Source organism: Prinia subflava, chromosome 4, assembly GCF_021018805.1.
Source record: "Prinia subflava isolate CZ2003 ecotype Zambia chromosome 4, Cam_Psub_1.2, whole genome shotgun sequence".
In the NCBI taxonomy this organism is placed as follows: Eukaryota; Metazoa; Chordata; class Aves; order Passeriformes; family Cisticolidae; genus Prinia; species Prinia subflava.
The window spans coordinates 51,192,902-51,219,396 of record NC_086250.1 but is presented as its reverse complement, the minus strand read 5'-3'; the positions used below and the strand labels follow the sequence as shown (position 1 = coordinate 51,219,396).

Genomic DNA, 26,495 nt, shown 5'->3' with positions numbered 1-26,495 from the left:
GTAGTACAGCATAATTTGGCTGAAATCTGATGTGATCACCTTCTATTCTGAATGAGTCAAAGAACGTGCTATTCAATTCAGAGAGCAGTAACTTTCAACTGAAATTTGATGTAATGTAAAAATTCTAATTTTCAGTGAGATAGCACTGTTTACATTGGCTTTGACACTGATTTGTCATTTGAAATAATTAAAATAGCTAATGTGGAAAATAATTTAAAAGATAATAGTCTAGGGAGAAAAGTAAACGTTTTTTAGCCGCAGAGGAAATAGCAATGCGGACACCAATAAAAACATTTAACTTTTTCTGTAATAACATTCTGCAGAGAGTTTGTATTCTGATATAATAGACCAAAGTTAACAGAAACCAAATGAGAACTGTGGGATTTAATGGAATTTCAAGTTTATAGATAAACTTGAAGAATTTCTGAAGGTGATTTCTAAAGTAGAGTGATTTTATTCCAGTCTTTGAAAAAATCACCTTCTCCCCATGAGCTATGGCATTCAAGGCTAAATTTTGCAGGAAAACTGTTAGATGCATGCACCTCTGGAATTTTTAATCTCTTAGGTGTATATTATTTAATTTAATCAAATGACTAAGTTTCATTTCACTACCATAGGCTGAAATTTCATTTTGCAGTATTAAGGTTTCCATCCTGAATTTTTAAACTAAAGAACTTTGACAATCAAATAAAATTTTTGTCTTTCATGTTTATCTTCCTGTATTTCATTCATTCTGAGAAATAATTTTTTTTAAAAAGCCACTTGGATTTATTTTTATTTTAATCTCAAGTCAGTTCGCTATTTTGCATTTGCTCACACCACTACCTTGAAACTGATCAGTTTGTAAGCAGTAGAGGAAAAGAAGACAACAAGAAACAGCCAGCATTTGTTTGTCAAGAACATATTACATGAAAGTAGTCTCCTTTCTTCTGACAGAGTAACGGATCCAGTAAACAGAAATCAGAGTAAGCAATTTAGTGAACAAAGTAAATATTAGCAATGAAACAATATGGCTTTAGTAAGTCTTTCAATATTGTTTCCACACAACATACCTATGAGGTGACTGCACAGCTATTTCAAAAAAATGAAGTCTAATACATTATCAAAGTGGATTTATTTTGGAGCAGAACTTCAAAAGATACTCCACAGTACATTCAGGTCCGATCAAATTTTTTTCAGTAACAAATTGAATGATGGAATAATAAGTGCATTTATAAACAGCAAGTAACACCAAGTTGAAAAGAAGTATAAGGACTTTGCAAAGCATGGGTAAAATTCAAAATAATTCTGATAATCAGTCCAAATTCAACCCAAGGAAATTCAAAACAAGTTAAAAGTGCCATAGTTCATAAGAAGAAATCAAGTGGACAGGTACAATTTGCCATAGAGTACTACTGCAGAGAAGGACCAAATTTATAAACTGCACATGAACTAACAATACAATACTGTTGCCAAAAAACCCCCCAACAAAGCAAATATAAATAACTTTTCAGCTCTTGGCAAGTATTTATTGATGCTGAAAGAGTTGAATGTGCTCCTTTAAAATTTCAGATTTAATTTATTCCATGCCAATTCCCCACAGAATTCTAAATAATAGTCCTGCAGATGTCAAGAATTGTAACCAAACCTGTTTATGAGGGTTCTGGTGATAACAATGATCAGAGGTTAATCCTTCTGCTTCATTTTGTGTTGGTCATCCCTTTCCAGTAACACTGTTCCCCAGATTTGGAAAACATGGTTTCAGTAGAGGGTTAGAAAAAGGAGACAGATTTTGGAAGACCTCCTGTAGAGGCTGACTTGGAGTCAATCCTTTGTCTAGTAACTCACACAGCGATGTCTTTTTGATTTGGTACCAAACCAGTTTACAACCAGTTTACACCACTGTTTTAACTATGTCTCAGTGTCAGTGCCTTCTTGGTGTCTCACTCTGACCTGCAGCAAGGAGGCTGGGCTGGGCATGAGGCTGGAAGGGGACACAGCCAGGACAGCTGACCCCATCTGGCCAAAAGGATACTCTGTACTTTATGATGCAGTGGTCAACAACAAAAGCTTATTGGGAAGAAGGAAGAAGGGAGTGGGAGGGAAGAAACACAGAATCAGAGTGAAGACCTTTGTCTGCCCAGCTAACGGTTTGGTTCCATCCATTATGAAGCTCCTGTCGTGGGGATGGCTGAACACCTGTCTGCTCACGGGAACTGGTGAATTAATTCCTTGTTCTGCTTTGCTTGCAGACACAGCTTTTGCATTCCCTGTTAATCTGTCTTTATCTCAGTTAATGAGATTTCTCACTTTTACCCTTCTGATTCTCTCCCTCATCCCACCAGAGGGAGATGTGCGAGCAGCTGGATGGTGCTTTGCTGATGGCTGGGGTTAAACCACAACACCACATCCAAAATCAGCTGTCTCTTTAATCACTGGAGATAGGATACAAAGTATTTTAATTTGCAGTGAAGGGTACATAAAGAGCAGTTTCTAAACATACGTATCAAGTACTGGAATACCTTACTCTAAGGAGGCTATAGAACCCCTGCTAAGGGAGATCCTGAGTTTTGTACAGGATCCTTTTTTAAGAGAAGTTCATGTTAGCTCTACTTGAAATATATTTTCAGGCATCTCTAAGCTGCATGGATGAAAAGAGGTTTTCAGGATACGTTATTGTTTACATAGTGACACATTCAACTGTATTCAGTTATAGCATGTTGTAATCCTGATTTGTAAAAAAAAAAATAAAGTTTTAGATGTAAGTTTTAGCTTCATGAGTCATGAGTCCTCACAGTATACAAGGAAAAAAAGTCAACCTCCTCTCCTCCTGCATGGTAATGAAGGGAGCACAGATTGTCCCCAGTTGGCTGAGGAAGCATGTATTTATGAAAGTAGCTGTTTGTGCACAAATCCTACTTTAAAATGGACAGAGAAATATGCTGGGCTTTAGCCCTGCCATGTAGTCAATTTATAAGAGACAATAGTTTGCTAGACAGAAGTTTAAAGTGGAAGCACTAAGAGATGTCTGAAAGACAGAACTTCTGCCTCATAACTGCCTCTGCATTCTAGGCTGAATTTTATGCTCTTCAGCCTCTCAGAGGGCAGCAGCATCAGGCAGGCTGCATGACAGGGTCTGAGGAAGTGGGAATTCTACACCCCTGAAGATCTGAGCTTCATGGATGGCACTCCAGGGGAAAATATCCTTTGAAGCCTATTTCTGGTTACAGCAGTTTGGCTGCCTTGTTGTGCAAGTATCAGAATGCCACTTGCTGGACTGAATAGTTTTTCTTTGTTAATGACACATCTTGTAAGTTTTTGATATCACTGTTTCATTGGTAAGACTTTTCCCAAAGGAATGTCTCACACCTAGGTGTTCAGGAATTTTCTCCTTAAAACAGTTGTTGTTGGAAGTATTTTAATTTCTCTTTTGGTGTGGCACTTGATGGTCATTGAGCTATTACCAATATGGACTCACTACGACAACAATGAAGAAATGATCCCTCCACATGAGTGATAGAACAGGACAAGATGGTGAGGTTTCTGATATCTGCTGAACTATTTTGGAAAGCAGCTATTAACCTGTCTATATGCAAATCTTTCAGTGTTTCTGAGTGTGTTCAGACTGACTGTCTCTGCCATAACACATAGCCCCATAACCACTAGCTTAGCTGGACAGATGAGGCTAAAATCTATTGTCACATTAATTGCAGTGGAATAATTTAAGTGTAAAATATACCCTACCCTACTGAGGCTGAAATGGTTGGACACAGTTAATTCATTCACAAAATACTTTGTGCAGTTGCTGTGTGGCTGCCAGGGAAAGGCTGAAGGAATCCTGAGGACAGTTACTACTCACTCCCCTTGAGGATGATCAGGATTTTTTTTGGCTCAACTACTCCCTAACCAAGAGGATTTGAAGTACCAAGGGAAGCATTCTTTGTAGAGGAGAGGCTGCTGTGAACCAAATGGAACCAGTTTAATTCCAAGGACAGTTCATCTGTCCCTGAACAGCTTAGCACAAAACATTGCCCTGTGCTCAAAAATTAATGCAGTCACATCTGAGCTCAGAATCTGGGCAGTGAAATAGGCATCTGAAGTTGTTTGTTGCTTCTCATAAAAACAGAGGCACTATTGCTTGACTTAGTTATGCAATAGATTAACAATCCCTTCTTTAATCAATAAATTACCATACTACAACAGAAAACCAAAAAAAGAATTTTCAGACCTGCAGCAAATGTTTTAAAGTTGCGTTTTCAGTTTGCAGATAACTGTCAGTAAGACAACAAAAGGCAGCAAAAAAAAAATTAATTTGCAGTATGTCATGGGTTGGCACTGGCCAGATGTTAATGCACCCATGAATATGTTTTTTTTTTTCCCTAAGAGCTACTGTGGGATGTGATCAGGAACAGAGCAGAGCAGGCTTAAATCTTGAAAACAAAAAAAACCCCACCAAAACTTTATTACATTACATAAGAACAGGGACAGAAATACTCTTAAACACACACAGAGACAGAAATAAAAACTTCTTAGAACATTTCTTCTCCCAGTTTCTACCTCCCCACACATCACTCTTCACAGACCAACCTTTGGGTTTTAGATCAAACAATCACCACTCAAAAAAACAACTAATCTTCAATTCAGCAAGGGAGAGAGGAGTCTCTCTCGCACCACAGACTGTTCCTCAGAAAACACGGGTCCACCCCTTATGTGTTCCCATGTCACCCCTGGCACCGCCCGGAGAAGTCTGCCAGGGTGACACTCTCTTTTTCCTATGTCCAGAGCTCTCACCGCTGTCCATAGTCTAAGGCTGCATACAGGGCTCTTTTAAGGATACTTGCATGCCAAGCTCTCCCCTTTTTACCCAGGGGCCGGGGTTCCAGGAGCAGGTCTGCCCTGAGGGCAGAGGGCGCCACCTCACCCTCCCCCTCTCTTCTCTGCTCGCTCCACTCTTCAAGTGCCAGTCACTGTAGCAAAAGCAAGGGCAGCTGCATCCACCCAAAAATGCAGTTTATGTTCAAAAGAGACTCAAGTTCAGTCCATGGCTGACATTATGCAAGAAAAGTCCAGCTCCGAAGGCTACTCCTCTCATTCTTTGCCCATCAGGTTCCTTCCAATCGTGCTTTATCACCTCGGTCCCAGGCCGCTTCCTTCTCCTTTTTTCCAAAATCACCAGTCATGAGAATCAATGTCTAAGAAAAGTTTCTTTCTGCCAAGCAAGGGTTAACAGCTTCTATCTCCCAGCAGGGTGCAGGCTCAGGCACTCCCAGGCTGGGCAACCCCCACGTGGCTGGGCACCTTCTCCCGGAGTTTGGGGGGAAGAGGGGGTGAGCACACACAGAAGGCACTTCCACAGTTTTCCACCCCTCCATCCTGGATGGGGCAGCTCAGTTCCAGTCCTGTCCCCTCTCTTCTCCCCCCCCCCCCGGGGGCTCCGGCTTACCTGAGCCCGACCACGTGTTTCCCCTCCCCCACCCAGCCTCGTGGCTGGGCAGGGGAAGGAGGCCGGAGACGTCTCTCTGCTGAAACCGGGATCCAAAAGACGCCGAACCCCCTTGGGGTCCTGCTTTTAACTCTTTGTGTCCTCAGAGGCGTGTCCAAACCTCCGAGTGACCAATCTAGGTGCCAGCAGAAAAGCTGATCACTGATTGGACTGCCCACATCCCCCTGGAAAAATTCACCTCCCCCGCAACCACGACACAGTATTATTAAACTACATCCATATATCTTTCTGTGCAATCAAAGAATGGGCAGAACACTGGAAATAAAACTGCATTCAAAAATTGTATGAGTCTAACACAGGGAGAAAAATACTGCAGTATTGTAAGGCAGGTGCATTAGATGGTTCTCAGTCTGTCCAGGCAAGACTGTCAGGCTAAGAATAATTCTCCACTGAGTTGTATTACAGGTTGCAACTCTAACACCCTATAGGTTTTTTCATGGCATAATCTGTCAACTCAAAGTATGAAAATATGCTGTCAAAATACTTTCTGAGCTTTAGTAGAGTTCAATAGCAAATAAAAGGAAAATATGCCGTTCTGACCCAATGACAAACACATTGGGGCAATTCAAACACTCAAGCCTGTTATTCCACTTCTGTGCTTACACACCATGCTTTGGATGAATATTCAGATTACTCTGGTATGTTCTCTACATGTGTATTTTCTGCACAGCAAGCCTCAGTGAAACCAGAAACTCCTAATAACCCAACATGGTATGCTCTTCTTGTATGCAAGCTAAAATAATTTACAACCCCAACTGCTCCTGAATGCTGGAATTCTTTATATGTATTTACTACACAACATAAGCTACAAAACTCAAAGCTGCTATATATGTTTCTCACCCACACATTCTGGGACTTAGACCTAACCTTTGTTGGGATGGAAATACTTGGTACCTAGTTAAAGCACAGATGTCACAGATCCAGCAAAGCTCAGCTAAATCCATCTGTGTAGATGTTTTCTTACCTTCTGTGAAGGTAGAGAAGAAAACTGCCCGACAAAAAAGACAGATTGAGAAATATTAGAGACAGGCTACCAAGAGTAGATTGGCATGAAGAGCCAGGTGAAAACTGGAAGGAGAGAATGTGCACGTGGGAAGAAGCTGAGACATGCAGGGACTGGGCTGCGCAATGGAGCCCAGAGGAACTGCAGCAGGTGGGAGAATTCAAAAAGCACCCTGCTCCAGCTGCTTCCAGGGACATCACAGGAAGGGGATCTGCCCACAAAATACTCTTCTCTTTTATGCACATGCACATGCACATGCATGCCCTGGTACCCCCAAGATGTCCCTGGGGAGGTTCCACCACAGTGCCAAACATGATGAGTGAACATGAGCCCCCAAAGCACCTTGTGGACCTTGTGGAAGCACATCCTAACTTGGATGAGTGTGTACATAGAACTTAACAAGAACAAGTGGTACTGAGGAACCTTCCCTACTAGGCTATTACAAAACTTGCAGATCTTGCAACTTTTATAAGGAAGACTTTGGGCTTTTAGAAAGGCACACGCAACAAACAGAAAGAGCTGGTGGCTGGAAAGAAGATTCAATTTGAAAGTAGTTCCTAGGGAGGAGGAGTTCTGCCCAAGGAAATCAAATTGTCAGCTTGTGATTACTTTCCATCCTGCATTTCACTCCAACACTTCTACCACTCCCACTCTTTGCAATAGAACATGAGGTACCTAAGCTGAGAAGCCCTCTGAATGATGGCACTAATGAGGATTCATCATTGACTTTAAAAGGTAGAAACTAAGCTACAGCTGAGAAAATAGCCTCTTCCTTTTTCTGGATATATAGCAGCCTCAGGATAAGCAGTTAAGGAGTAAATGGGTTTATTTGTCTTAATGTCCTGTCTCATTCTAATTACAATGAACGAGCATACCAATTACAATGTTAAAACAATGTTTGATCACATATGCAAGAAACAAAATCCCATAATTTAAGATCCAAATCGCAGACCTTGATCACTGCAATTAGAGCACTCAGGCACCTATACCAATCCTTATTAATGTGCCAGAGTCCACAATACCCAGCATACATGAAACAATATGAAGAAAAGGAGCTTGGGAATAAAGGCAATGGCTACTATAAATAGTGTCAGGACATAGGCTCAACCACTGGCCTGCAATCATCTACTGTGTTTGTTTTCTTCTCCCTGGGTGGCCATGCAATGCCCCAGGAGACAGCCCAAGCCAGTGACAGTTCCTAAAACTCAGCAAAAAGCAGGCCACCCTCAGTCAGGGTAAAAGAGTTTAGACACATGGACATGAGCCATACTGCATCACTTGTCCTTTGAACTAGGGATCTGACCTATTTTATTTATGAGTTAGACAAAACTGCACAAGACAGTGATGCAATAATTAAGTCATGCCTAATGTAAAGGTTTCTAGCTGTACTTCACACATACTGTTTTCTATGTATCACTCTATGCTGCCTTTCACTTCTCTTCACCTGGCATGCCATGGGGGGTAGTGGAAGTCCATGACCGATATCTAGACTGCCATGTAGCGCATCCATAGAACATGGACTTCAAAGTACACCTTAAAATTATCTCTGCAAACATTTTAAAGAAATTTAGGGTCAGACTGTGGGGATTGAAACAGAGAGTATAATGGAACTGATAAAGGCTCCCTGGTGTAGAAGTGACCAAGAAACATGTTGTGAAACTTTGTAATGATTACCAAGTATCTGATGTCATAAAGAATGTATAACCAATGAGAACTGTTACTAAAAATAGAACCCTATATAAGTGCCATACAAGAAAAACCCTATATAAATGCCTTGTATGCTCAATAAATTTGGCTTCTGATCAGAACTTGGAATGTCCCATCTCTCAGTCGCTGATATCAGACCTCACTTTTGAAGATCAACAGATATCCTCACATTGTTAGATTTGTAAAAAAATGTTTACTGTAACATCTGGGGTGTAAATCATATGTGCCATGGAGCTGGGTAAATGAAGAAGAAAACCTGATGCTTTCTGCTACTTCACATATCATCCTGTTGTAAAAAAGGCAACCTAAATAGTTTGTACTTACATTCTGAGCTAGTACTTTCCTGAATACTCTTTTTTCTACCCTCAGAGCTTTTTTTAAAGCCCTAACACTACGTTCCTAGGGAAAATAGGGCTAACATGACAAACTCTGGGTATTTAAAGCCCTTGACTTCAGTCTCATCTTTATAGAAAATTACCTCAATTGCTTTTTGTTGAAGAGTGACTTCTAGACAGGCTCCACGGATACTTGGCCTCACTGTGGCTGTGAAACCTGAAGTGAGAGGTTTTTTTATATACTTGCTGAAGCCAAATGAGAAAAAAAAATATTTTCCTAATTCCCATTTAGACAGACAAATGCTTCTTGATTTGCTCCAAAGAAGCTAGATTTTGTTCCTATTTTGTCTATCAGCCTGTTGAACAACACTTTAGAAGGCTGATATGTTTTCTATTTTACCTACTGCAAAAAACCACCAAAAGTAGTGAACTGGTTTTCTTTCCAATAAACAAAAAATGATCTTGTTTTTCTTCTCCATTTTACACTGAAAATCCTTCTTCAATAAACAGGTCAACTGAGATCTATTCTATCAGATCTAAAATAACTGTGGTTCTGCCAGATTTGTCTTGCATTTACAAAATACAGAAGAACACTCTGTAAGCTCTCTCTATATATACACTTTTAGTAACTGCTATAAATTAAAACTGAAAATCCTTTTTATAGCTAAATATTTATTTTTGAAAGCATTACCACAAATGTCAGAAACAAAGTCATTACAACAATAATCTTGTTTCAGAAACACTTTGTGACTTGAACAATTTGGTTCAAATTTTCCAAAATGATTATGCTCAGCACCTCTGTGCTTCCCTCTATCAGATTAAGACTGTATTTTATTTATGTGAGGCACCATTGAGCAAATATGTTAAGATTATATTTTTTTAATCCTTCTACCAGTTAAAGTTGCTCAAATCCTATTCCATTGTTACTTTTTAATCCAAATCTCCTCAATATTTTGCCTTTCTGTTATGAAAGATGGGCATTGTTTTGTAAGGAAACATGCCTGCCAAAAATGATAGAAATTCATGATACGTGGGGTTTTTCCTTTTTAATCAAAGGGAAGGTGTCACTTATAGTGATAATTTTCTGTCTGAAATATTTTTTCCAATAATCTGAAGGTGCTCATGACTAACTTGAAATCAAGAAATAATTTCAATTTCTGAGTGTGTCAGAGGAGCCTCTATTCTCTTTGACATCTGTGCAAACTAGGATTACCTCCAAATGGACAACCTCAGGGGCTAAGTAAAAAAAAAAACACTCAATATTACGTTGAAAATTCAAGTCTGAGGGAGTACAATGAACAACAGAAGGGTAGAATAATCATTCCCCTCATGAAGAAAATGTTCCCTTTTGATGTAAGATAAGCCAGTGTAACAACAACATGTTGTGTGAAATTTTCAGAAACATGTTCTAAACCGTGGGTGGCTACTGCACTTTTGATGTCTGGGGTGGCTCTGGGATGCAGTATTCAAAAGAGCTGTCAGCTGAAAGTGGATGCAGCTGGAGAGAGTTGGAATCTGAACCTAGGAATGGCGTGGGCTGGTCGTAAATTACAATGAAGGCCCAAACAGTGTATAAGCTTTTTGCTGCCTGAACCAATAAAAGTCATGGTAGCCAAAGTAAAAAAGAAAAAAAGAAAAAAAGAAAAGTTTTTGTTTCAGTGGTATATAATGCCACTACCTAAAATGAGAGCTCAGTGATGAAAGGCAGCAGCACACTTCTCACAGCTGACCAGGGCTCAGAGCCAGTGACTGCATCAAAAAGGGTCCACAGCTTCCAGCAGCCAAATCACTGAGCAGTCCTAACCAACAATCCCTTACAGAGAGTGCTCTGGCAGGATGGTGACAGGCTTCTGGCTAGACTGACTGACATTCTCCCAGCACCTATATTAGCAGACAATTATCTGACATTTAGGAACAGACATATATTTATAAACCAGAGTCTCTGCTTGAACCCTATCAGAGCCAGGATTCATTTCTTAAAGGGAAGCATTTTAAAAATACTTTAAAAAGCAACTGTAGGCTCTTACCTTCTTACCCGGCATGCTAGTTATAAAAATTGCCTCAAACTCTTTTACAGGAGCTGCATGTTACTAGCATATAAAAAACGGGTATACTGATGCCTAAATCCCTTGTATTTATTTAATTTCAGTAGCCATGCACAATGCTGCTTTCCTTTGGCCGACATGTAGATCTTCCTGGACACTCGTGTTTTTCAGATTCTGTTAACATGACGTAATTTATTCCAGTAAAGTTTTAATTTTAGCTCACTGTGTAATCAGTATGTATCATTTTAATTATTGTAATCTCTAAGTCAGCCCCTTAAATACCACTCTTCACTGGACTGTATGTTCTGTTTAAAGAACTAAACAGAATATTCAGAGAAAGATATGTTTGGTACGCTAGGTTTTACCTGGCAGAACTCAATGTCCTTACACTTTTGTTATAAACAAATAAAGAATTTCCCTTTCTAAATGAAAAGAGTGGATTTGAAACAGAGGATTCAGTTCAGTCTTACAGAGGGTTTATTTTAGTAATACAAAGAAATCGTTTGTGTGCTCTTCTGCAAAGCATGAACACGTTCTGCTAGTAATTAGGAAGAAGAATACATATTGTTCAGAAAAATATAAGATCCATTCAGATTTTCTAACATGAAACCACAGCATAGCATTAGAGAGCAGAATTCACTCATGTATGTCAGAAACTTATACTGTCTTGTACTGAAACCAATGATGTGTGCAGCACAAGATTAACTGCTAAAAGCAAAACGAAAAAATGATCAAGATAATGTATGTTTCTGGTATGCATTTCCTTCCCAAAACTAAATGAACTTCCATGTTATGGAAGCAGATTAAATCTGTTACATGTTTGTAACTCAGTATGCTCTGAGGATCACATTGCAACCTATTTAGCATGTCTAGAAAGCTCCTTGTTTAACAACATACAAAGAAGTATCTCTAAAATGTCTGCTTTATTTGTCAAAACTTAGCTCAGGACTCACATGACATACTGGTTTTGTATACTGTTGGTTATATATTTGTCCTAACAGTTAACCAAAAGGATTTTGGGAAGTTAAATCTGCTAGGTTTGAATATACGTATGTATTTGTATGGTAACCCACAAAATATTTCTGTGGCTAGCTTCACCATTACTATTTTGCACAGTATTTTAAATTACTTACTTATGATAGAATGATCTTGTGCTTTTGCTGGCATGCTAGAATCTCCAGTCCTGCTTATTTAACCTTACCTCCACAGGGTTGTTTACACTTTCAGAACCTGATTTCAATTTACTTTAATTTTCTCAGAGACTTTTGTATTTATAAAAGCTGAGCATCTAGTGACCTCTCTATTCCTGACATTTCCTTTACTCTCCACTATGAAAAAGAACAAAAACCCCAGTGTCCCATTTCTGCTCCAAAAAATCTAAACTGCTTCCTTCAGTGGGTTGGTCCTTGTAATTGAAAATGGCAACCAGATGTTTACAGAACACACAAGAAATTTTCCTTGGGGCCTTTAGTCTTTATAATTGTTTGCTAAAGTTAGTTGGATTTCATGGAAATTTGTCTGAGGCTGAAAAAACAGCAAGTAGAGGCTCCTCCTAACTTTATTCTGAAAAATTAAAAAAAAAAGAAACAAGTTAAAACTAATATTTTCTACTCTTGTTGATGTATTTCTAACTCCATAGAAAACCATTCACTAAGGGAGAAAATTTGGTTCTCTTAGTGCTCATTTTACATGCCATCCCATGAAAAACATCCCTATTTCACAATATGCTATTTGCTTTCTACTTTCTCCAAGTTCAGCTGACTATTATCTAAGCATGACTGATTTTCGTTCCCTTCCCCTTTCCCCACTCCTTTCAGGAATATATTCTCATAAATTTTGGGAGTTTTGAGACTATTTTGCATTTTAAGAAGATGCTGTAATCTACATATTGTTTGTTCCTCCAAGCCCTGAGTTGCCACAGCTGATTTGTACCTGAAATCTCTCCATCTTCTTGGGAAATCACCATTTTCCCTCTTCAGTTTTTTGTCTGCCTCATTTTCTCAAGGCTAGTCATGTACTCGAAGAAGTTTGCAAGACCATCTTGTTACCCCACCAGGGGACTCACTACACCCAAAAAAATCTCTTTACCTAATATTTTAAGACATCTAAGATTGAATGCTCCACGCCTCCAGGGAATCCATTTGATTACTTCACTAGCTTTACTCCCAAAACAGATTTCCTAATAACAATTTTGCTGTAGTACTTCATGCCCTGATTACTACATGCATGATGAACAGATTGTTCTTTTTTCCTTGGCAGCAGAATTTGTTAACACTTTGTGTTAACAAGTACCTCTGTTTTCCTAAACATACCAGTCTTCACACTCATTGAAGAAAGAGCATCACTGTGTCCTCCTGTCTCTACCACCTTCTCTCATTTTCACTAATTTTGCTGATATGGTATGTCTTGGAAAATGAAAAACAGATGTCTGACAGTCACCAGCCATGGCCCTGGGGGCCTCTGAAACCTACGGCTGTAGTTGATTCTCTAGACTAATTAGCAGCTCTGAGGAAACTGTTACTGGCTGCACTTAAAAAGGAGCACTTCTGCTAGTTCCTACCTTGCTGCTGGCCAGATGTCAGCAATTAAGCTGATACTCTTCCTATTTAGCCTCTGGTCAAAAGTATGAACAGTGAGTAGAATAGTGAGAGGTGATACAAGCTAAAGGAATAACACCAAGACATACAGCACAGAGCATGCATTTCATCCTAGTTCTGACAGTGACTCACAGTTTCTATCCTAGTTCTGTCCATCTCTAACTGATGTGGCAACATTTTCTGGCCTTGTAACTCCAACTGTGAAGCAAAGTGAACTAATTTTCTTCCATAAAAAAAGTAAATTTTCTTTAAAAAGTAATTTTTCCAAAGGATACCCAACAAACTAAAATGAAAAACTGACAAAGACTGGCTTGAAAAATTGCTTTTGGGGAAAATCAAATGAGAATTTTCTTTCATCTGTCCCCAGCTGCTTCTTCAGTCATGCACTATATGGAGAGAGGGAAAACTTTGCAGCTAGCATCACTCCACATCTGTGAATACCTGTGCTTGCTCCTGCAGCCTCATGCTCCCTGACATTCTCCAAGCACCAGCTTTTACAGGGAGTGACCACCACTGGGTACAAAGAAGCAACAGAACTCTTTACAGAGAGCCAAGAGGCCTTGTCTCCCATAAAAATACAGTTCTCAAACCACCATTTTACAGCAAAATGGGTTATGCCTGAATATATGCAGGTGGCTTTATCAGTGAGGGGTTATTTACTCCTTGCTATAATACATAAGTAGTGTCACTTTAAATACCAGACAGATCTCTTGACCCGAGTACATAAAGAGGAAGGCCAAGATTCACTCAGATTTGCTCCCATGGGTCTCTTTTCTCAATCATCCCTTCCTGCTCCTGGTGCAACTCCACCCAAGCACCACTCCCATATCTGCAAAAAGCCAGATCATCTTCAAAGTTGCTGGAACCAGGGCTTAGTTTACACAGCCGAGTATTTAAACACAGCATGTTCTTAAAATGGCAGAAAACAGAACAGAATTCAGTGTATATTGATAATGTCAGAAAAGAGGAAATAACTCCAGATCTAATATTCTTTGCAATATATGTAAATTTAAGTATCTATGTAGTATATGATCCTTACTTAACAAAGTCAGGAAAATGAATAGGGCATGAAAATGGTATTGATTTCCATGGAAATTGGCAGAAAGTTACATATTGAACACAGCTAAGATGGGTTCAATACTTATCTAATGGAACAATAAATCACACACAAAAAAAAATCCCAACCCAAACCAGTATTTATACTATAGCAATATTTCTAATGGCATAGCTAAAATTTAATCTTCAATGGATGTCACTCAAACTGCAAAAAAAAGGCAATAGTAAAGTTTAAATACTTAAGTGCAGTATTCTAAAAATAGGAAATGATAATGTAAAAGCAATACTATGAAAATGGTATATGATTCTTTTTTTAAAGTCCCCTCATTGCAATTGCTAAAGCTTCCACCAAATTACTAACACTCTCAGGCAGCAGGGAGCATATAATGTTACACTGCACTCAGTTTGTCAGGAGCCTGAATATATGTGCTTTTTTCAATGGCCAAACTGATGGGCTACCATTGAGCTTATGCACAATCTTTTCCATTCCAAGAGCTAGTGGTAATGACAGAATTTTGCATGTTATTGCAGAATGAATTAAAATTGGTCAGTCAGATTTGTAACATACGACTGCCCACATTTCTTGGAGCCTGAAGTTTGCTCAGATTTGCTTAACTATTAGTAAAGGTGAAGAATTGAGAAATGAAGGAAATGCCTATTAAGGGAGGGTCACCAAAGACTAATGAGGCAGGCACATTCAGCAAAGGACAGAAAACTGAAGGCTCAGTAAGGAAAGATATAAGTAGTGTATTTATCTTTGAAGATGTCATCTGGACAAAGTATGGAATTCAGGAAAAGATTCTGGCAGCAGGCAGTAAATAGGGAACATTATTTTTGGAGGGCAGAGATGCCTATTAGTGAAACAAATTCCTGAGATAAAACCTTCCTTTTAAAAAGCCTTGTGGAAATGTTGGCAGGGTAGCACAGAGTCACAGGGACACACACTTCCTGTTAATCTTTACTGTGGTAACAGAGATGAGAGCTTCTCAGGCTGGAAGAACAGGGGAGAAGGCAGAAGACACTGGAAAATATTTGGCAAGTTCTTCTCTGGTATTTGCCCCTCTGGGAGGATCTAAGGATCTGGGAGGATCCAACTCATCTCTGATAGAGCAACACAGCTCTGTCCTGGGCTGAGGTGAGGAAGCCTGGAGGCTTGTACAGCTCAGTATATGGCAAATCTCCCCTGAGAAAGCCTGGAAGTGCAGGGCTTTCTCACTCCTCCTTCTGATCCTTTTATGATTTTCCACAAGACTGTGACACCAGTTTCAACCCACTCCAAGGCTGTGGCAAAGGTATGTTTTGTTCCAAAGGAGAGGCAGATTTTCACATTTTATAAACAAAGAGGGAGGGAGGGAGAGAGGGAGGGCTAGAGGGAGGGCTAGAGGGAGTGAGGGAGGGAGGGAGGGAGGGAGGAAGGAAGGCAGGAAGGAAGGCAGGAAGGCAGGAAGGCAGGAAGGCAGGAAGGCAGGAAGGAAGGAAGGAAGGAAGGAAGGAAGGAAGGAAGGAAGGAAGGAAGGAAGGAAGGAAGGAAGGAAGGAAGGAAGACCAATCACATTATCACACTATGTGGCAAACCAAACAAATGTGCTATTTGTAGCTGTGCTGGCCAGTACAACCTGATACCTTTCTTATCAGTTGTTATGATGAGCTATTTGCTCATCAGCATCTTCTTTTGAGCTGCTTACTTCATAATGAATTTACCACAGATATTTACTGGAGATACTGAGCATGTTAAAACATATTTCCCAAGGTGGTAATCCCAGCTCTCTGCAAAATCTGACTATTCCATCATTTGCAACTAACACAATTCTAACACAGTTCCACCTCTCTATTTCCATGCCAGCAGCAGACTAAGAGACATGTTAAACTTGCAGCAAATTTACGGCAAATTTAGGGCTGCTGAAAATGGAAGTCTCAAAGAGCTCAGAGCAGGCACAGGTATCATCAGTCCATGGACTTTTCCCTCCATGTGGGTTTAATTGCTAAGGAATGGTGAAAGAACTACTTTTTGTTCAAGTAAAGCTGCTTGAGAATTTACTGACAAAGCTATTTTTCAATGAAAAAACAGGGGTTTGAAAAATTTATGTTTTACTGCAGAACACATCTGTATGGATTTTTCCTAGTAAATCCATAGAACACTTTCTCTTTGCCATGATTTAAAAACAAAACCCTATGTTTTTCCTTCTCAGCCAACTATTTTCAAGTTACCAAAACTCAAAATGGTTTTGATTGGTTTGTAAGAAGTGAAAAATTTCCACTGAAGAAAACTATTCCCCTGATGTTTTTCTCTGACAGCAATGAACTCAACATAGTGCTGCAGCCCAGGTGTTGAGGATCTTTGTGGAAGATCAGTGTGCAGAGCTGTCACATTTGGGTTTCAAACAGCAGCAGAACTGGTCCCAAAATTCTTAGCAGGCCAGCACAAAAAAAAAGTTAGGAATGTTTTGTGGTGAATTTTTTTCCATATATGACTCCAGCTAGAGTCTTGGCTCTCAGCCATTCAAAACAAAAAAAAAATCCTTTCAAATTTGGAGTGAACTTTGCAAGATACACAAGTAAGAAAGACTGCACACAAATAAAAGTACCCAATAGAGCTGCTAAATGATACCAAGTAATAAGAATATAGATTTTTCACAGCACTCATACTCTGTGTTCCTCAGTTCATTATCTATATTTTAACTGAGGCGTAAAGGAGCTTATTTTTAATAACTTATAACACTTCTATTAGAAAAAATATTATGCCAAAGAATAGCTCAAAATGCCCTTCTACAAAATAAGGAGCACTATCCCATCTGGAAGAGTAAACCCATCATGTACTGGGGAAGAAAATTAACTTTGAATATAATTTGCTTAGCTGTAAGAAAAGATCATTGGGTTGGTATGCAGACATGCTCTATTACTTACTTCTTGTTTTTAAAACATAACCTTAAAGCTAGACACTTACCTAACAGAGAATAGGTAAAGGCAGATTTATGCTGCCATGAAATGGAATTAGTAGTCTTACTCTTTGCCTTAAATTGGCAAGCACTTGACTTTTTTACACAATCCAACATCTGCTGGAAGCTGTAGGATGTTCCTGGAAAATACCTGACCTTTTTATTATTTTTTTTTATTATTACTGGAAAAATACTACAGGAAGTACTGATCCTAGCCTGTAAAGTATAAATATCCACAGTTAAGCTCATTTCTGCAGAGGCAATATTTGGAGTGTAAAAACCGTACATGAGAACTTCAGTCTGAACTCAGAACTGTAGGAAAATCTAGTAGAGCCTTTTTTTTCTTTTTTTAATAAGTTGAAACTGAATTTGGCATACTCACTTCCTTGGCCATTTGAAACAAAAGTATTTCACAGCGATGGTGCACATGGTGCCCAGAGATGCCAACTTTCCTCTGTAGCCCATCTAACAATAGCAAAGCCTGCAGACCTGGTGTGTCTTGTCACTCTGAGATGGAAAGTACTCAAGGCAAGGAGTGGCTAAAAGGTTATAATCTATAAAACCAGATTAGGGTAAAAGTGAGATGAAGACAATTGACTACTTCTTGGTACAGCCTGCCAAAAAAACCCAGATGTACCTAATTTTCAAGAAATTTTCTTAAAGAAACTTGAAATCAGTGATGGAATTTTGAGCAATCTCAAGCATGGTAAGTAATTGTAGATTTTATCTATGGAATTATCTGGTTTGGTTAAAACTCAAAGCAAACCTGAGCTCTCTGGTAGCTCCAGAAGTGTATTGCAAGCCTGAATGATGCAAACAGTACTCCCTTTAGCATGAGAAGTATCTAACTACACCATTTTTCTTCTGACAGAATAGTAGCTTGTGTATTTTTTTAAAGCCTTCCATTTCCTGAATTGACTTTCAAGACCAAGTTGGCATCACAGTTTCAGTTCATATCTCTGAGGTGTTCAAGAACACTCAAACATGTTCATCACAAATCTTAGTGGTGCCCAAGTTATGAGGCACAGTGTAAATAAAGCTACAATTCTTTGTGCAAGGGATCAGGAATCTTCAGTGAGCTGCTTGAAGTGTGGATCAAATTTCAAGAGGAACTGAGAACCAACAGTAATCTATCCCAGATTCAGCAGCAAGTGCAAAAGGTACTTGTCCTATCTTGTGTTCTTAAACAAGTTTACAGAACAATCAAAACATTACTAGAGGAAAAAATAACCTTCACACATACAAATTTTCTTTAGAAGAGAAAATTATAAGGAAACAAATGTAACAGGTATGTGCTTTATTATGAAACATTCTATTGAAAATCCCTCAGTTATATTGATGAAGCTGGTATGAAAAGTCATCAGGAACCAAACTGATCTGATTTAGTTGTAAAGACTATGATGAACTACTCTGCTGCATTTTTTTTACAGAAGGATATAGCTAATGAAAGAATCACCTAACTGTGGAAAATTGTCCACACAGCTGAGAAGGGCTAGAATTTGGCTTTTATCCTTACTTTTATGAGAGTTTATATGCTTTATGTTTGTGGAAGAATGCTGGATAAATTCCACATTTAGTGATCACACTTAGTAATTAACAAATTAAGTCCAAATATTCTTACTGTGATAGGGGCCCTCACGCCTCAGATCTTCCAGCAGTCTCCTGTTTTCCAGGACTGTGACTGTATATCCATGTTTTGCCAGGATGCGCTGACAGAGCTGACGGTCAGTTTCATGGTGAGCAGGAGGTGCATAGAGAACCGCTCTTCTCGTGTGCCTTCCAAAGTACTGCAGAATGGAGGCGTCGATCTGCAGCAAACACAGTGCAAAGACAATGGTTGTAGCATACATTCCTCAGCAGTATAAAATACAGTTGTTGTTTTTCACAAAAAGAAGCTAGTAACTTACTATGACAACAGTGAAAACAGTTTTGTATAATTAAGAATTCTCTTAATATCAGGGACTTCAGACCACAAATTCCATTTTGTCTGCCTCTCCATTTTTTCTATCTTCACTCTGAAGTAATACTATAAAGGTTTGAAAGCTCTGGTTAGCACTCAAGGATCTTTAAACCATGCTCTTCCCTTTGTGGAAACAACTTTTCCTGAAATTTGGGCTGCTCTGGTAAGCTGGTAACAGCAATTGCCATCTGACTTTGACTGTGACTGCAGCCACCTAAACAGAGGCCTTGGTAGGTCCCACGTGAACTGTTCCAAGGAATGCAGGTCTTATGCAGACGGTAAGGGCAGGCATCTGAGTTGTGGTATACAGCATTATTAAGAAAAGTAAGAAGAGTACGGGGGTAAAATCATACACAGGAATCCTAAACAGAACTGGACATTACTGTGCTCTAGAAAGTTAAATGTAACCTTGCCAGTCCTTTATTGTCTCATTAGTCCAACTCTATCTAGCCCACAGGAGGACTGGCAGAGAGATTTGTATATAAAAAAGCAAGTGGAAAGGTATCTGATGTCTCCAATGAATCCCAAGGAACACTTGAATTATCTACCACTTACTGCCTTCCCATATAGTGCCTACACACAATGGCATCTAGAGAAAACCCTTCCTGTATAGCTACCTGATATGAGCTACCTCATATGGGGTATGAGATTCTGGAAACAAAAAAATGGAGAAGAGACACCCCAAACACACAGTCATAGTGCAAACATAACATTAATTTCTGAAAAGGGCAAATCACTGGGCTATTGCCTCCAGATATTTGGGCAAGGGGGATATTTTATGTCTTAAGAAAATGTGGTGGGTTAACTCTGTCTGGAAGCCAGGTGCCCACCAAAGCCACCCTAGCACTCCCCCTCCCAATTGGACAGAGGGAAAAATATACTGAAAGTCTTGTAGGCAGAGATCAGAATAGAGAGACATCATTCATTGGTTACTGTCACAACCAAAACAGACACAGCTTTAGGAAACTGATTTGTTTGATAATAAATGGAATTAGAGTGAGATAATCACAAACAGAACCAAATCTCAATACACCTTTCTCCCACCTCGCTCTCCCTTTCTTCCGAGGTTCAACTTCTCTCCCAAATTCTCTACTTCTCCCTCAGTGGAGAAGCAGGGCTGGGACTGGGAGCTTGGTCAGTTCAATACACATTGTCTCTCCTGCTCCTTCCTCCTCAGTGGGAGGACTCCTCACACTCTTCCCTGCTTCACTGTGGGGTTCCTCCCACTGGAGACAGTCCTTCATGATCTTCTCCGACATATGTTCCTCCTACAGGTTGCAATTCTTCAAACTGTTCCAGTGTGGGCCTCTTCCACATGGCCCGGTCCTTCAGATCAGACTGCTCCAGCATGGGTACTCCATGGCCTGCTGGTGGAGCTCTGCTTCACTGTGGACCTCTGTGGACTGCAGGGGACAGCCTGCCCCACTACAGTCTTCAACACATTCTGCAGGCAACTCTCTGCTCTGGTGTCTGAAGCACCTCCTGCCCCTCTTTCTTCACTGACCAAGTGTCTGCAGAGTTGCTCCTCTCATACATCCTCACTCCTCTCTCTGATTGCAATTGCACAGTTGCTTTTTTTCCCCTTTTAAAATCTGCTTTTCCAGAGCTGCTACCACCATCACTGACGGGCTCAGCCTTGGCCAGTGGCAGGTCTGTCTTGGAGCTGGCTGGCATTGACTCTGTGGGACCTGGGGGAAGCTTCTGGCAGCTTGTCAAGCTTCTCACAGAAGCCACCCTGGTAGCACTTCCCCTCCCCACCCAAAACCTTGCTGCTCAAGCCTCAGTAAAATAAAGCATAAAACCAGGATGCTCCATGTGGGAATTAGGACACTAATATCTGCAACAGTTCTTCTGCAATAAAAACACCATTAAAACCCAATACTTTATCTTGGTGAAAGATGTTTGTCTTTGGGATTGAAATATACCAGCAGGGATTAAATTCAGAACATGAAATTAGTTCTTTCTAAGTTTGTGAATTTCAACTTGACAGTTGTCAGCAGTTTAAAAACTAAGTTATTGCATAACTTCTAATTTTAGTAAGCTTATCGGTGGAGATAGGACACACTACACAAACAATTCACCACCATTTTTTGCACAGTAGACTGTTGGTGGAGGGTTAAAAAATATAATTTCTAGATTGAGTAATGTGCAGGGGGAGGAAAGTAGACAACGTACAACTGGAACTTACGCAGCTAGCTGGGAACAAGCGTCAGTTTCTGTAAACAGCTCCATGCTATTGTTTTAACCAAATCAAGTGTGGATCAGGGTAGAAGCGTAGGTATGATTTAAGATAGTAACTAAGGAATAGGATAATCAGTATCTAGGGGTGGGGGTTAGTTAACATGTGTATAATTTAAACTATAAAAATCACGAATCGACTCTGTATGCTTTGGACATCAGATTTGGGTGTATTATCACCCCGGTGTCCCGCGCGCTGGAATAAAGAACCGCATATGATCGCCTCTGTGTGGTTATATGTTTTCCTACGCTAACATTTTTGGCGACCCAGGACGGGACCTTGTGGGCGCAGCCAGGACCCCGCGACCCGATCACGCTCCAGCCGGCACCGGGTGATTTCTCGGGGAGCCCATCGGAGCCGCGACCCTCGCCGCTCACAACGACCCCTGGTGAGAGGTAAGGTTCTTTATTCTCTGGTCTGGGGGCCTGCCATTAAGACGCAGCGAAAGCTACGCTTGGTTGGGCAAAAGGAATTCCTGGTGGTATTGCCTAGGCAGCCGTCCGTCAGACATCGCGAAAGCGTTGCAGGTTCGGCATCTGTGGTTTTTATGTATCTGTAATATGGAGAAACTAAAAGGGTTAAAAGAGGTTTTGGGCAGCAATAATGCCTCTATACCAAGTTCTTCTCCGTTGGGTTGTTTGTTGGCACATTGGAAAGAGGGGAACTTCGGTCAGGAATTACGAAAAGATAAGTTGATTGAATATTGTAATGTTCACTGGCCAAAATACGCTTTGCCTGAAAATCAGAGGTGGCCGAAAAACGGGTCTTTTGATGTGAAGGTTATTATGCAACTTAGATTGCTTTGTACACAAGATGGAAGGGTAGAACAATTACCATATATTGACTTATTTCTGTGCTTGCTTGAGAAACCGGTTTTGTGGCTTGACAAAATGAAAGCAATGAAGCTTGAGAATAATAAGTGTCTGGCTTGCGTCCAAAATAAGCATTGTATGGAACATGCAGTTTTAAGTGAAATTTTAGGGGGAAAAAGAGATGAACTGGAATCGGAATTATTGGTATCTCCCATGGCCCCCGGAACCATCACGGCCCCCTCAACACCAAGTTCTACCCCACTCACCCTGACCCCACCTGATTCTCTTACACACCCCTCGCTCGCGCCAGCACAATATGTTTCACCCCCACCTTTGTCTGCTGATCCTCCTCTGCCTGTGCCAGCCGCTCCTCCGCTTGCTCTGCCTGCCCAGGTGCCGGTCCCTCCTCCGCTGGCTCAGAGAACCCCCCCTTCTCCACATACACCTGCTCAAAGCTATCCTGCTCCCCCGCCCACACCCGCTGAAAGATTTATCCCCCCTCTAACACCAGCTCAAGGGTACCCTCCGCTCCCACCTACACCTCCTTCACCAGCTTCTGGTCCGTCTGCCCCCCTGTATCCTCCCCTCCCCGATTCACCTGTCCAGGATGTGATTGTGAGGCGGAAGCAAAGGGGGAATGTGAAGAAGACAGATAGAATGGAAAGTAGTGACAGTGAAGCAGATGAACTAGACGCCCCAGTAGCTCACCGAACACGAGGAAAACTGGCCCTGGAGTGGCCTCAGGCAGGAAAGGGTATATTAAAATCAGGCAAACAAAAGAGAACGATTATTGCACCACTAAGGCAAGGGGTGGGAACTAATGGACCCGTCTTTGTAAAGGTACCCTTTTCACCTGCTGATTTAGTTATATGGAAACAATCAGCCGGAACGTATAGAGAAAACCCAGATAAGGTAGCTCGTGTAGTTAAGATGATAATGAAAACTCAGAACCCTGATTGGGAAGATATTCATGTCATATTAAACACTCTGATGGACGAGACAGAGAGAGATATGGTTCTTCGAGCAGCAAGAGAAAGAGCTAGAGAAGACATACGAAATGGTTTGGTGACAGGGACACTGGATTATAATTTTCCCACTGCAGACCCAGAGTGGGATGCTAATGACCCCTCTGGAGTGGATATGTTAAGGCTAAAGAGATATCAGGAGTGGATTTCAGTTGGTGTTCAACAGGCAATACCTAAGAGTATGAACTGGTCTAAGTTGTATGAAATTCGACAGGAAAAGAAAGAATCTCCCACTGCCTTTCTAGAAAGACTTAAGGAAGCAGCTAGAAGATATACTGATCTTCAGGTAGACAGTGAGCAAGGAAGAACTCAGCTTGCCTTTATTTTTCTGGGTCAGGCACAGGAAGATATTAGGAAAAAGCTACAGAAACTGGAAGGTGAAGAGTTAAGAAACTTGGATAAACTCCTAGAGGTTGCCTGGAAAGTTTATAATAACAGGGACAGAGAAATTATCAAGAAACAGGGGCAAAGCCTTTTGGCAGTCTTACAGAGACAGGGGCGGGGACGTGGTAGAGGTGGTCGTGGCGTTAATAGAGGTGGCTTTGGCAGAGGTTCTGGTCATGGTAGATTAGGTCTGAATCAGTGTGCATATTGTCGGATGGAGGGACACTGGAAAAGGGAGTGTCCAAACCGGTTTAGCCAGAATGGTCAGCCTCAGTTAGACAGTATGTTTAATCAAAGTGGTGAGCATCAGCTGGAGGGTGTAGCCAGGGTCATGGTTTTACATGAGAGGGAGCCAGGATCAAGAGAGCCCATGGTGACTTTGCATTTAGAAGGAAAAGACGTAGATTTTCTCATTGACACGGGGGCCACACATTCTGTACTAAATTATCTTGAGGGGCAAATCGGGAACAAGTCAGCAGCAGTCATTGGAGCCACAGGGAAGGAGGAGGTACGGCCATTCTTGCAACCCCTAGAATTGAGCTTTGAAGATAAGATCTTGACCCATGAATTCTTATACATGCCAGACTGCCCAACTCCGCTCTTAGGGCGCGATCTACTGGCAGCACTGGAGGCAGTAATTACTTTTGAGAATGGTGAACTCGTAATGAAAATTCCGGAGTCTAAGACAGGAAAGATTTTGATGATAAAAGAAAAACCAATTTCTAATATTCCTAAAGAAGTAGAAGATGCAGTAATTCCCTCTGTCTGGGAAACAGATGTACCTGGAAAATCTAAATTGGCACAACCGGTACATGTAGAGTTAAAAGAAGGAGCAAAGGCTGTACGAATTAAACAATACCCTATAAAACCAGAAGCACGACAGGGAATAGCAAAGACCATTGATAAATTTTTAAAATATCGAATTCTAGAGGAATGTAAATCAGAATACAACACCCCAATTTTCCCAGTGAAGAAACCCAATGGTGAGTATAGACTTGTACAGGATTTAAGAGGTATAAATGAAATAACAAAAGACATTCATCCAGTGGTTGCCAATCCCTATACATTGTTAGCATCCATAAAAGAGATATATAAATGGTTTACTGTAATTGACTTAAAAGATGCTTTCTTCTGTATACCCCTTGACCAAGAAAGTAGGAAACTATTTGCCTTTGAGTGGGAACATCCAGAAAGTGGAAGAAAAACTCAGCTCACCTGGAGTCGATTACCGATGGGGTACAAGGGGTCGCCCACTCTCTTTGGAAGTCAACTGGCAAAAGAACTGGAAATCTGGACCAGAGAAGGGCAAGTACCAAGAGACCAATATTTATTACTCCAGTATGTAGATGACATTTTGATTGCAACAGAGGAAGAAATGACCTGCATAAAGGTAACCATCGAGATCTTAAATTCACTAGGAATGGGAGGGTATAAGGTATCCAGAGAAAAAGCACAAATTGCCCAACAGACTGTGATTTACCTGGGATGTGAAATCTCACAAGGGCAGAGAAAACTGGGTACTAATCGTATTCAAGCTATCTGTGCTATTCCAGAGCCTCAGAATCTACACGAGCTGCGGATCTTCCTCGGAATGACAGGGTGGTGTCGCCTGTGGATCATGGACTATGGACTGATTGCAAAACCCTTGTACGAGGCTCAGAAGACGCAGCCGTTCACCTGGGGCAAACCACAGAAAGAGGCCTTCCAGAAGTTAAAGGAAGCACTGACAACTGCTCCTGCTTTGGGGTTACCTGATCTGTCTAAAGACTTTCAGCTGTACGTGCATGAAAGGCAGCGACTGGCACTGGGAGTCCTGACCCAACGACTGGGAAGCTGGAAAAGGCCGGTGGGTTACTTTTCCAAACAACTCGACAACGTAAGTGCCGGATGGCCTTCATGTCTGCGGGCAGTGGCAGCTACCGTGCTGCTGATACATGAAGCCAGGAAGCTCACAATGGGAAGACACATAGATGTCTATGTGCCACACATGGTAACTACAGTCCTGGAACAAAAGGGGGGCCATTGGCTCTCTCCAAGCCGGATGATGAAGTTTCAGGTAACCCTGACTGAGCAGGATGATGTTACACTAAAAACAACTAACCTCTTGAATCCAGCTCTATTTCTAGGTGCCACAGCTGAAGAAGGTCCATTAGAGCATGACTGTCTAGAAGTCATCGAGCACACTTATTCAGCAAGAACAGATCTGAAGGATGTCCCCCTGGAGCAACCAGAGTGGGAACTCTTTACAGATGGAAGCAGCTTCATGGAGAACGGAGCCAGATACGCAGGATATGCGGTAACTACAATTGATGTAGTAATAGAGGCAAAATCACTACCACCTAACACGTCTGCACAAAGGGCAGAACTAATCGCATTAACCAGAGCACTCGAGCTGAGTGAAGGGAAGACAGTGAATATTTGGACTGATTCCAAATATGCCTTTGGAGTAGTGCATGTACACGGAGCTTTATGGAAAGAAAGAGGACTGCTGTCCTCCCAGGGGACAAATATTAAACATCAAGATGCAGTCCTACAATTGATAGATGCAGTACAAAAACCTGAACAAGTAGCAATCATGCACTGCAAGGCACATCAATCAGGCAACTCCAAAATTTGTGAAGGAAATCGAAAAGCAGATTGGGCAGCCCGTCAGGTAGCGCGAGAGGTGCAGAAAACAATGGCATTGATACCATCAAGACTTAATATCTCTCAATTTAATTTGCCTCCGAAGCCAAACTATACAATCGAAGATGACAGACTAGCACAACTGCTGAAGGCACAGAAGAACGCAGAAGGGTGGTATGTAACCGCACAAGGGCAAATAGTGGTACCTCCTTTGGTAATGAGAGAAATTTTACAGGTAAAACATAATGAGTGTCACTGGGGTGCAGAGGCGTTGGTAAAGTGGCTAAGA

At 40.9% G+C, this 26,495-nt stretch overlaps 1 protein-coding gene across 3 annotated transcripts in view; it reads right to left on the bottom strand.

Moving 5' to 3' along the window:
* The window catches only part of CPED1 (cadherin like and PC-esterase domain containing 1), a 158,016-nt gene that overhangs the window by 116,972 nt on the left and 14,549 nt on the right, over positions 1-26,495 (bottom strand). For all 3 annotated transcript variants that reach the window (XM_063396755.1, XM_063396757.1, XM_063396756.1), the window contains exon 3: positions 18,783-18,969. In XM_063396755.1, coding sequence (XP_063252825.1) covers positions 18,783-18,969 — 187 coding nt within the window. The remainder of the gene's footprint in view (positions 1-18,782; positions 18,970-26,495) is intronic.